The sequence below is a fragment of the Adiantum capillus-veneris genome, chromosome 27, assembly GCF_014529385.1.
Source record: "Adiantum capillus-veneris isolate H3 chromosome 27, ASM1452938v2, whole genome shotgun sequence".
NCBI lineage: Eukaryota > Viridiplantae > Streptophyta > Polypodiopsida > Polypodiales > Pteridaceae > Adiantum > Adiantum capillus-veneris.
The window spans coordinates 130,194,513-130,207,347 of record NC_140957.1 but is presented as its reverse complement, the minus strand read 5'-3'; the positions used below and the strand labels follow the sequence as shown (position 1 = coordinate 130,207,347).

The 12,835-nt window shown below is 48.9% G+C and overlaps 1 protein-coding gene across 3 annotated transcripts in view; it reads right to left on the bottom strand.

The window, feature by feature from the left end:
* Positions 1 to 628: 628 nt before the first annotated feature.
* Positions 629 to 12,835, bottom strand: part of LOC147422759 (uncharacterized) — a 70,021-nt gene continuing 57,814 nt past the window's right edge. For 2 of the 3 annotated variants that reach the window (XM_086503371.1, XM_086503372.1), the window contains exons 3-6: positions 1,888 to 1,975; positions 1,700 to 1,784; positions 1,451 to 1,613; positions 629 to 1,352 (exon numbers count right to left, since the gene is read on the bottom strand). In XM_086503371.1, coding sequence (XP_086359497.1) covers positions 1,243 to 1,352; positions 1,451 to 1,613; positions 1,700 to 1,784; positions 1,888 to 1,975 — 446 coding nt within the window. In that variant the 3' untranslated portion in view covers positions 629 to 1,242. The remainder of the gene's footprint in view (positions 1,353 to 1,450; positions 1,614 to 1,699; positions 1,785 to 1,887; positions 1,976 to 12,835) is intronic. The other variant, XM_086503373.1, reaches the window with a different exon arrangement.

Here is a 12,835-nt window from a genome sequence, read left to right as displayed (position 1 = left end):
GAAGGGCCTTGCCTTCTTCTTGATTACCTTATGCTGGATTGAGGCACTAGTGATAGAATCAATGATGCCAATTTTCTCATCTCTACAATAGAATTTGGAAGAGATTTATGAAACTCGGACCTAGGTTTATAATTTTGCTTTTTTCAGCGGACACCCAGCCCCATTGCATTCTCTTACAAGCAATTTGTAGCTTCACTACCTCCTTTTGCTTTCTATCATTGAGCAAATAATACATGAGCTGAAAAAACAGGTGACTAATAGAATTACAATTGTGGAGATGAAGAGCTTGTTATATTTGGAGTGTCACTCGTGCAAGTAGGCGACAATGTACTCAGGTAAGAAGCGAGTTGAGGACTCGTGTAGGCATTCTAAAACAAGTGAAAGTTAAATAGCACATAAAATGTTTGGAGGGGCCACTGCACTCTAAAATAAATTAAACGCAGATTTCAATGCTTCACAAACAAAAGAATAGGTCCAATAGGTGTAAACAATGATAAAACATTCACATGTACGCCTATCTCGCTTTTCCCTAAGGCTTGTTTTAGAAAGCCAACAAAAAACACAGCACAACTTGGAAATTGACACGACATAGGGCTTGCATAATCATAACCATGAAGTGAATATGCAATGACAAAACTTAGTCTTACTAGCTTTCCATTAAAACGCACAGAAAGATTTAGTGGTATTTCACGAGACAAGACCAAAACATGCACAGGTGTGGCTTTTCGAAGCTTTTTGCAGTTTCTTAAGAAAGCATGGAATTCAACATGCGGTTTTCATGCAGGTATACTCTGCAGAAAAATGGTCTATACACGTCAGTCGCTTGCCGATACCTGCTAGGTTCTTGTTTTCACCTACCAACCAAAAGAGGACTCTGGCTAGAGGAGGGCTACAGAAAAAAGTGAATTGTGAAACTATGCTCACATTCCTTCACAATATTATACCTTCACTCCAAGCAATCACAAAATTAGACCACCTCTCACAAATCTCATGGCATCGAGGAGCTTTGGGACTAATGGACAATGCTCATGCTTTTCCAACAGAATACACTTTCATCTTGGTCCTGTTATGCGTGAAGCCATAAAAGGGCATATTCTGACAGACTCATCTTGGTATTTCCGAAGACTTTGCATGTATCTGCACTCAAAACTGCTCTAGGACCACTTACCAGGATCAGTAGTCATTCCAAAAGATATTTTTGAGATAGATAAAATGCCATGCTTATCCCCAGCTTTGGGAAAATTAGTTCAAGATGGACTTTAATTCATCATAAACTTCCACACACACATGATCTCTGCTGTTCTTAGTGAGCGTGTATAGCTTGGTTTCTGCATGAGTTCGAAGTCTTGCCACTGCAATTGCCAGGAAACAAAGCTTTAAGACATCACAACCTATACACTCACAGTACCCAAGCACATGCTGCACGGTATAAGTAATAGATTTTTTGAACCTTCAGGAATGTCCCTTCCATACTTTGGAATAGGTACCGACGCCAGCACAGGAGCATTGGAATTGAAAATGGCCCAGACAGCTGGGAAGAATGTGGAACTAAACAGCTCCATCTTGCCAATTTCATCAATCACGAACAGTTCAGTGCCCACCGGCCCATTTACCTATTACCATGCATTCACAAAGCATGCACATTTTAGCAGAGCCCCTACCTCAGCTCACCAATCAGTTCAAGAACAAACCTCCTTACCTCGAGCTCTGGCAAGGCAAGTGCCTCAAAACCAGCAACATTCACTTTGTATTTTCCAACTTTTGGCCATACATTGCTGCCGACCCTGCTCAGCAACTAGCAAACATTTTGGAAGACAGAAAGAAAGAACAACCTAAGCTAAAAGAAGCTGAATTACATAATAGACCATGGCCCTTGGGGATTCTTACCCTGATAATGAGGAGGCTAAAGTTCCTGAACGCCCATCTACGGTTACAACCTCAAATCCAGTACGCTCGCCAGCTTCTCTTGTCTCACCTACATTTGGTAGGTAGCACTTGATAATCCAGAGAAATGCAATGCATTTACCTCCTCACCAGTTGCTTTAGAGAAGGAATTTGAGGCTTCATATATGAAGGTGCAATCTCTAATGGACATTGATGCAAACAGTAGAATGCGAGATACATATGTTTAAGCCTCTGCATAAACTCTAAATGTATTTCATCAAACTAAGAATAGGAAAAATGGCATCCAGGGCCATCATACAGAATCGTTCAGAGTGAGTAGAAGCTGGCACAAGATATACATTTCACAAATTTTCGCATTTACATACACTAGTGTTTACATTAAAGCCAAATGATATGTGGGACCAATAAGTACCAAGTAAGCTCATCCAGGTTCTCTCGAAGAGCTACCAAACCCTGTGTAAAGCCAGCTGTGTATGGCAATCATGGTGAACAGTCTCCACAATCAAGAAAACAAGGGTCTCTTGACACGCAGTGACCAGCTGACCGGAGGGAAAAATAAAGCGCATCATCCCTCGTGAGATGGCAAGTCAGTCTGTCCACTAAGCGCAGCTGCCAATCAGCAGGAATAGCATTGTCAATCTCGAGCGTGAAAGTAGGAACCTCGCTGGATCCCATACTCATTGCCAATGAAATCTACATCTAGCAATGAAAAGCCTTGGGAGCATCTCGAAACCCTGAAAAGTATACAAATTTTATTGCCTGTCCACCCCATTTGAATTCCTTGGCCTTTTTGCCCTTGTCGTCGAGAAAATCATACTGATTGGCTCTGTAAAAGTGCTTCCTTTTTAATACAACGTATGGTCCTTTCGTCGTTTCTTGCCCTTTCTGTCCTCATCACTAGAGTCAGAAGAGGATGAGCTGTCCGAGCTGTCAAAAGAAGATGAGGACGAACTGGACAATCCTTTGAAGCGTACACGCTTCTTCTGTTTTTTGGCATTCTCAAAAAAGGTGTCGGCCCAAGTAACCAGGGAAATCAGTTCCCTTGTTACGTTTCTGCAGTTGCTTCTCCTTTGTCCCCAATAGTTGATTGACTCATTTTTCGACAACGTCCTCGAGTTCATCTTCAGTAAACATCCGTGGGACAGGAGGTTTCTTGAGGGCTGGTTTTATTGGTGTATCAATGGCTTGCTGTCAATGAGTATGCACTTCGTCAATCGGGTGCCAGGTCAAAACTTTTGCATATTGTGGATCCTTTGCAGACTTGAGCATCTGCTTTGTGCACTCATCAACCTGTTGTTGACGTCGCATCTCCATTAGCTGATACTGCGTAGGCCGAGGTGGCCCGTATTCGTGATCTGCTATTTTCCGTACCGCCTCCCGTTCCAGAAGTGTCGAGAGGGTTTGTTTGATTCTTGTGGGAGTCATCGTTTGAATCCATGTGTGTCGCAGTAAGAGGATCGGATTTCACGGTAGAAGAGAAATCGGCCGTGCTCTAATATCACTATCACAATCTTGGTCACCCCAAGACGAGAATCCGACATGACACACGAGAGAATCACTTAGTATAATTCACAACTTTAAAACTTGAGTTGACACAGCCCGGCGTAGTTCCATGCCCAGAGGTATTAGCCCCAAAACCTAGCGCTCCTTTCGGTATCTCTTTATTATATTAATGCTTGAACAAAGTACAACTCCCCAAGGGGTGCTCTGCTCTCAGACTCTAAGTCTAGATGCTCTAAAGAGTCAGACACCTCGGGGCTTATTTATTCTTACAAGGGATACCCCAAAAGCTTCTAACTCAAAAGCAAATAATCCCAAAAGCAATTGGTCAAAAATCTGCCAGCAAAAGTAGCCAGTGTGAGGATTCTAGTTGCTAATCCTTCATTAATTACTTAAACTCATGATTAAGACTTCAGAAACTTAAACTGAACTTAGAAAGAAACAAGACTCAGAAGACTCTGTGTTGATTGATTGAACGTGTGATACTAGGGCTCCTTATATAGGAGACGAAGAGACACAAATGAAAAGACACGTCTCCTGGTGAAGAGACGCGACTTTAGACGTAGTAAAGACACATCCTTTCGGCGAAGAGTTGCAACCATTGGGCGAAGAGTCACGCCCGTAGAGCAAAGGGGTGTGACCAGTCGTCGAAGGAGTGTGGCTTTTGGCGTAGAGACACATCTTTTGGGCGAAGGGGTGTGACCATCCAAGCGTAGGGATCCTCCTTGGCATGGCACTTCGTGTATCTGCAACTAGGAGTAGATGTAATGCTGCAATATAGTCAGAATCGTGACATTCCCTCCCATTTAAAATGAGAGCCCGTGTCAAAGAAATGACTTCTGATGTTGGTAGAATTCTGGAAAAGAATTGAATCTTCAGTCTTTGTGTTATCTGAAACCTTTGTCTTCAACCTTTGCTTCTTGCAAAACCTTTTTGCTTTTACTGCTAAATCCCATGTCATTGCATTGTTCAAAGAAGAATCTGGCTTAATCATGTTAACTGGAGATTCTTCTACAAATCCCCATCAATTTTGCTTAACAATACAACACGAAACAAGACAGAGAACTCACTTGCTGCTGCTATCCCGCCCCCACCCTCTGCGTCCCCCCCCCGGGCGCTCCATCCTCCTCGCTCCAGCCCCGCCATGCGCTGCTCCCTCGCCCTCTCCCCTGCGCGCTGCCCCTCCTACTAGCTGCCTCCCTGCCCGCCCGCCCGCCCTCAATCCCCCACTGCCCCCCCTTGCGCTGCCCCTGCCCACCCGCCCGCCCTCAGCCCCCGCTACCCCTCAATCCGCTGCACACTGCCCCCACCCGCCCGCCCGCCCTCAGTCCCCGCTGCCCCCACCCGTTGCCCCCACCCCCGCTTGCTGCGCTGTCTATCCCACCCTCCCCCGCCTCTCTGCATTCACTGAACACCCCCCCCCCCCCCGCCCGCGGCTCATTTCGTTTTTCTTTTTCGCACGCCGGGATTTCTCCTATTGATTGGCTCTGGCACTGCTAGTTCTTTGACAGTGCCTGTCGGGGTCCCTTTGCAGAAGATTTGCTTTACCCACTCTTTCTCCGCCACAGCAGTAGACACGGATGGAGGCTCAAGCTCCGCCACAAAAGGACTTCACTGAAGCCCCTTCGCTCGACCCTCCTGAGCCCACCATTCGACTTGCTCTATCACCGACAGAGCAAGCGAGCCTAGCCGCAGAGGTAGAGCGCGTGCAGGCGACTTTTGTCATCTGCAAGATCCTCGGTACTAGACCCAACAGAGGAGAGCTGCGTGATCTTCTCCAAGCCCACCTTCTCGCAGAGGTGGGCAAGATCTTGGACGTTCAGATCCTTGGACGAGGCTACTACCCGATCGAGTTCGAGACCCTAGAGATGGCGTCCAAGGTCATCGCCATGAGTCCATTGACCATCCGAGCAGCTCGAGCCCACTTTCGACAGTGGAGACATGGTTTTGACCCTGCTTCGGAGGCAGACATCCCCATCTCCGTCTGCTTTCCTCGTTTACGAAGGGAGTACCTACCACTTTTGTCCAAGATAGGCTCAGCGATTGGGACTGTCCTAGAGACACCTCGCACGACACCCTCAGTAGCTGCCAAGGGGGCCGGCATTCCCTTAGTTTGCACACTGATCAGGGACACTTACACTCTCTCGAAAGTCATTCTTCTGCCTCGGGTGAGTGGGGGTTGGTTTCGACAGAGCGTGGAGTATTCGGGCCTCTCGATCCAGTGCTTCATTTGTCGACAGATGAGCCATCTTGCGAAAACCTGTCCACGTGGAGGCCTCGACCTACACCACAGACTCAGCCCCAGCCTGCAAGGGCTGGCCAGCAGCCACAGACAGAGCCACAGAGTACACATGCAGAGCCACCTTCCGAGCCTGGGGCTCCAACGGAGGAGGGATGGCAGCAGGTTTGTGGTCGATGACGCAGGGGCCATAGCAACAGCCTAGCACTCAGAGTGGTCCTCAGGCGCCTGCCCAACAGTAGTGGGTTCCCACGGGAAACCGTTTCGGTCCTCTTGAGCAGGATGAGGTCCTTGCTCCAACCCCCACCTCAGCTTCACCCTCGACAGCCCCTCCTCCCCCCAGAGTTCCCCTCCTCCTCATCATCCCCCCCCCCCCCGCCGCCTCTCCCCCTCGCCCCTCTACCTCTGCCGCTCCCCCTACCACTCTTCTCCCCCTCTTCCCCCTGCTCCTACACCCCCCCTCTCGCTCCAGTTCCACAATCGACCCAAGGGGCAGGCCCATCTCCGGCTGCTAGGAGATCTCTTGGTAGCGCCTTTGCCACGAGTCGCTTGGCGAGAGAGGGACAGCCTTTCTTGCGACCCCCTCTACAGGTACATACGTCTCCCTTTGCAGCAGTCCCTCGTGGTCTGATGAGCTTCGACATTCGGTGCCGATGGGACTTCTTTGACTACGACTTTACTCGTTTTCTCGGCGACCCGTCAGCAGACCATGAGGCAGCCTGCTTCAGGGTTCATATTCTGTTCCTTGCAGCTAGGGGAATAGAGGCCTTGGACTCGGCTGTTGGCTTCTCTTTTCCCCTTTGCGGCAGGGACCAGACTGAGTGGACTCTCGACTCAGTGTTGGAGTGGTTGCATACACATGTCCTAGAGTTCTCTCACCACATGGGAGACCTGGGAGTCACAGACATGCTTCAGACTTTGTGGCCATTGGCCAAGTTTGCGGTGACCCCTCTAGATACAGCAGGATGTAGACACATTGTGGTTCACTTCTTTGCTGATACGTAGTGCTTGCCATGCTATGTACACATTCATGAGGACTCTTAGACAGAGGCGGTTGCTTCACGTACAGCTCAATCTACTTGGGCTTGGGCCAGGCACTCGTTGCAGTCACGCCTATATAGAGGACGCTCGGATGCGGATTACTCCCCATCCAAGCCAGCCTCGAAGATAGCTTGTTTAGCTGCTGCAGCAGCATCTGTTCTCTCTCACTCCCCATGAGGATCGTCTCATGGAACGTGCAGGGACTTGGTGGGCCCCAGTTTCAGCGTTAGAGGGGCCAACTGCGTCAGGAGCTTCAGCGTTGCCTTGTGGGAGGAGAGATTGGCATCCTTATGCTACAGGAGCATCATCTGTGTGAGAGCCGCATTAGACGTTGTGGTCAGCTCTTGCGTGGACGATATGATACTTTTTGGTCAGTTGCTTTTGAACCTGGAGGCATCCAGGGTGGGTATGTATGACTATTGCGGATTCTTTGCACCAGGCCATTGTCGGCAGAGGGATTATTTTGCCAGGCAAGGCTCAGTGGATCACTATGCAGGTTCAGGGTTGCCTTGTGGGCTTCCTGAACATATATGCGCCCAATGTGGCGAGTACACGAGCAGAGTTTTGGTCATAGATTGTTGAGTCTCTGTCGCAGGCAGAACAGTGGTCCATAGGGGGTGACTTGAACATGTTGGAGGATCCTTCTGACAGGATTGGTGGTAGCCATGCTACTGTGCACGGAGTTGAGATGGGAACTTGGGAGAGGTTTTGTATGACTTTGAGGGTCTCGGATGTGTGGCAACACTCTGGTTTTGTGAGGCCACCAGATAGCCTGGCCTTCTCTCGTTCGGACCGCAGAGTGGGAGGAGTGAATCTATCGCGGATAGATCGCTTCTACACTAGTGACCATTTCTGTGACTTGGGTGGGATAGTTGGCATCCTGGCAGGGACTTCCTTCTCGCACCATGCACCAGTGATCCTCACAGTGGCAGACAGACAGAGGAGGGGGAGAACGATGCTACGCATCCCTGAGAGGGTCTTGTTGGACTCTGCACTTAGAGAGCGAGTAGAGGCTCTCTGGATAGAGAGCTTGAACATGCAGGATTCTCCTGCTGACAGAGTGGCCTCAAGACTAGCTCAGATTAGTCATTTCTTTCTCCAGGAGTCTTTGGCTCGCTTGGCTGCAGCGAGAGGAGTCTCAGACGGGGCGTTGCTTCCTTGCAGAGGATGCAGGAACAGCATCCAGACAGTCCTTGGTTGGAGGAGCAGTTACAGCAAGCTCGCCAGGAGCTTGTTAGCACAGAGGAGCGGCGCCATGAGTTTGCTTTCCATCGATAAGCATCTCAGTGGACACAGGTGGGTGACATAGTGACTGGTGCTTTCTTCGAGGCAGTGGGACCTCGGCATGCGCATGCCAAGGTCAGTCAGTTGAGGAGGCCCGACAGGTCAGTTGCTTCTGAGCCAGAGGACATGCGTGCAATTGCTACTGACTTTTATCGTGAGTTACTGTCAGCAGAGCCTCAGTCAGAGCGTCAGGATGCATGCAAAGAGCAGGTGTGGGCACAAATGCCTTGCCTTGTGATTGAGGAGATACGTCAGAGGCTTGAGCTGCCACTTCAGCTTGAGGAGTTGCACACGGCTCTTAGTGCAATCCCCCGTGGTAGCTGTCCAAGTGAGGATGGCTTGACTCCCAGTTTTTTCTTGGAGTACTGGGACTTGCTTGGCCCAAATTTCTGTAGTGCTTTCCAGTACATCTTGCACACAGGAGAGATGCTTGACAGCTTGAGTGAGGGTTTGATCTACCTCATTCCCAAGGAGGGTGGCTCCTTGGATGAGATTCGGCAGTGGCGCCCCATCACCATCCTCAACTCAGCCTACAAAATTCTTGCCAAGGCTCTGAGTTTGAGGATCTAGCCACTTCTAGAGAGCCTTATACATGGGACTCAGACAGGTTTTGTCAAGGAGCGGATTATCCTTGACAACATCTTTACTTTTTGGGAGGCTTCTGCCTTAGCGCCGCTCCGTGGTGAGGATCTGGTGATTCTTCTTCTCGATTTTGAGAAGGCCTACGACAGAGTTGACTGGGACTTTCTAGAGGGCACTCTATGCAGGATGGGCTTCTTAGATGCTTGGATCAGAGGGATGTCAGCTTTGTACAGACGGGCACACAGTCAGGTACTTTTGTCGGGAGGTAGAGGTGATCGTTTCATGCTCATACGTTCGGTTAGACAGGGCTGCCCTCTTGCCCCCTTTCTCTTTCTGTTCTATGTTGAGGCGATGAGCATGAGCAGGTTTTTGGTGTTGCAGCAGGTTCGTTTACATGGCTTAGCACTCCCTATTCGAGGGGATGAGCTATTGGACGCTGAGTTTGCTGACGACTCAGCCTTGTACTTGGATGGCCAGGAGGCCAACCTTCACAGGTGTGAGCAGGCTCTTGAGACCTTCTGTTGTGCATCCGCCGCACTGGTCAACTGGAGAAAGACAGTGGCTTTCTCGGTCGGTAGTGCTCCTGTGCCCGATTGGATGCCAGGTGAGGGTTTTAGGTGGATTCCCCCAGGGAATGCAGTTCGGTACTTGGGCTGTCAGGTTGGTTTGGACCTTTCTCCCGAGCAGCAGATTGCTCCCCTCCTCCTGTCTATCACGAGGAAGTTGTTACATTGGAGCTCCGCACGACTTTCTTTGGCTGGCAGAGTTGTAGTGGCTAACCAGGTGTTGTTGGCTACTATTTGGTGCATCACTTCTTGCTGGATCTTCTCGAGTTCTTGTATCAGCCAGGTAGAGCAGCTGATCAGGAATTTCCTTTGGTCAGGGCGAGACACACTGACAGCCCGGGCCAAAGTGGCTTGGCAAGTCATCACTCTTCCTTGTTCACAGGTAGGGCTAGGGATCATAGACCCAGCACAGCAGAGCAGAGCCCTTCTGGGGAAATTCATCGTCCGAGGTCTTCTTTCAGGTGAGGAGCCCTGGAAGGAGTTCTTGTTACAACGGCTTCGTGCTAGGGTGCCTTAGACAGGAGGCCCCTCGCAACCTTTGACCAGATGGACCTTCACAGAGATGCGCAGAGTTGGTTTGAGCAAGAGACTAGAGGATTGCTTCGCTGTGGGGTTGCTTCGATCTTGGGAACACCTGTGGCGAGGCCTAGAACAGCGTCAGCCTACTTGCACGGAGGAGCGCCTGCGACGGCCCTTTGTTTGGAACCCCATGGTTTGCACTCAAAGAGGTCACTTGGTTGGTAGTCGGCCTTATGTTTCCTGGGGTTCCATGGCAGCGGGTCCAGCACGCTCTTTAGGTGACTGGTTACAGTTTTCAGGCCTGTCAAAGGAGCTACAACGCTTTCAGCTACTACAGGGCATGAGAGGGGTGCAGAGCATGTGCCAGGACATCTTAGAGGTAGTACCAGCTGAGTTCTCGAGTCAGCAGCGCCCAGATGGATGGGAGCCTTCACACGACTGGAGGTTCTCATCTCTGTTCGGGCTTACTCAAAGACTGTTCCTTCCCTGTTTTACGAGCTACAGGGTGAGAGACGCTTACAGCGAGTTGCAGTAGAGGCCCCGCAGGTGGCAGAGTGTTGTTTTCAGAGGATTCCAGTGGTGGGTATCTGTGGGAGGACTTGTGTCATCGATCCTGACCCAGCTGCTCTTGAAACTGGACATTGGAGACTGTGGGCTTGGGAGTGTTGTCCAGTGGCACGAGTACAGTGGGATCCTGGAGAGTGGCTTTGGAGGGACACCGTCTCTTCTGCAAACCACCCAGGCGTCCCTTCCTTTCAGTACATTGTTCGACTGGGACGTCACATACTGGCAGCACAAAGAGAGGCTCGCCTTGCTGCAGCATCTCATTGGCACGAGGAGGGTCTCACAGCTGAGTTCTTGGCAGCTTTTTGGGAGAGGTTGTGGGACTCCAGTCTGCCGAGACGAGTCACTTTGTTTCAGTGGCTGGTCGCACACAGAGCTACAGCAGTTGGGAGCTAACTTGTGCATAGTGGTCTCTCGTCCGCATGCACACCTTGTGACCATCTTGTGGAGAGTCAGCGTCACTGTCTTTGGGACTGTCCCTTGGCACAGCAGGTGTGGCTGCATGTTCTTCGGCTGATACCCGCTCTTTCCACAGCTCGGCAGTACACTTGGGGGGCAGCTGCTTCGTCCACTCTCACGGGCCCGGCACTTCAGTTTGAGCTATCATCCACCAGCAAGATGATAGTGATGCAGGAGGGACGACCTACACTCCAGCCTGCCACAGAGATTACTCCACAAGAGTGGTGCAATGAGAGAGAGGTGTGTTGGGAGCTCATCAGTGGCCTGACACTCTGGTCCATCTGGCGGGGCCCGTTGCTTTCGCATCTTCGAGGCTCGCCCTGTACCACCAGCAGAGACTGTTCGGGACCTTTGGCTTGAGCTTGTCCATACTCTATGAGGACAGTTTGAGAGACTCCAGGGCAGTCGGCCACATGAGGGAGCGCAGAGAGGCTTTCCTTCGACTTTGGCGTCCTGGGCCATTTTTCACCATGGTCCAGGGTGTGATTAGATGGCACTACCGTCCACCTGTGTGGCTCTTCCCTCCTCCCACCCCTTGATCTAGCCTCATTGTACATATGTTGTTTTTCCATTGGGAGAGTCTGCCCAGCATGATTGTTGTAGTCCTCTCTTGTAGAGGAGGTTGTAGCCCCATGGGCAGTTTCATTAACTAATAGAAGGATCTTTTTCTCGGAAAAAAAAATAAAAAATCAGGTTAACTGCAACAAGAGATTGTTCTTCAAAATTCTTCATGCGATGTAAGATTTCTGGTTCAAAATTCCAGTAACTGTGAAATATTTGGTGAAGAGGAATTCTTCTCAAAGCACTCTTCAGAATGGGGAACTTCAACTTTAGTAATCACTGGAGAGTATTTTGGATTGAGAGTGTAATCATCGTCCAATAATGAATCCCAAAATTCTTCAGAATCATTTTCAGAAACTGCCACTTGCAATTGGCATATCATCATCCAACAAAGAATCAAAGAAAGCATAGTCGTCTTCAGACTCGCAATCTGCAACTATGTCCTTATCTTTGTTTGGTAACGAAGTATCACTTATAAAAATTTCTTGCTTGAAATCATCTTTGTCTTCAGCAATTGATTCAGGAGATGTTAATGAATTAAAAAATTCATCAATTAGAATTTTTGCAGCTGCATTGAAGATCCTATTTGCTTCATGAGGCTTGAATCACTCGTTCCGCATGATAAAGCCCGAGTAAAATCAATTCACGTCCCATCTTTGAACAAATTGATAGTATGTCCTCGAAAGCTAATTGCTGGATCATATTGACCAAGAATCATGTCGTAATAAGATAAAGGGATGACTTCGAAATCCAATTGATCTGTATAAGTTTGAATCTCGATCACAAGTAAAAATTGGTCAATCTGCTAATTCCACATCATATAAGTGAGATGTCTTCTGAGTTGGTAAGCCAAGTTGTTGAACTATCTGAGTACTGACGAAATTATGCGAGCATCTGTTGTCCACCAAAATGTTGATGGAGCGACCATTGATAGTTCCAAGAAGGCTCAGAACTTGCTCTGAGAGAGGCTCCAAAACTGAAGAACTGAACTGAGCATGCTTCATAAGAGTAGTCGTATCCTCTGAAACACGAATTGTATGGACCACAGATTTTCCTTTATCCTTAGCATAGTCTAGTTGTTCAGAATTCGATGATGTTTCCGCGTTGGAATTTCTTTTCAAATTAGATGGATTCGGTTTCTTTGGACAATGATACCATCTATGGTCACCACCGCAAATTGTACATAATCCTTGCTTCTTTGAAGTCGAAGATGCATTTGACGAAGAGCCTTGTTGACTATTAATATGCCGATCTTGAGAAAAATCAAGTCCTTTACCACGATCGAGTGGAGGAACATTTGAAGAAGATCTGCTTTGAGATTGTCGATCTTGAGAATAGAACCTTGAAGTTGAATAAGGTGTTGTGGCTTGCTGTCTGAACTGAGATTGATGTTCCTGACTTTGGCTAAAGTTGTCTCGGTGATCGTGCTGTGAAAAGCAAGCGCTATTTGAAGATTTGTCACCAGGAAGAAAACTCCGTGTAGGATGCCAATTATTGCCAAGACGCTCCACATAAGCAATTGCAGCATCCAAGGTGGTAAGGTTGTATTTGTGCACATCGTCCTTCGGGTTGGGTTCGAGTACGTCAATAAAGCTGTGAAGTTTATCAGAGGGAC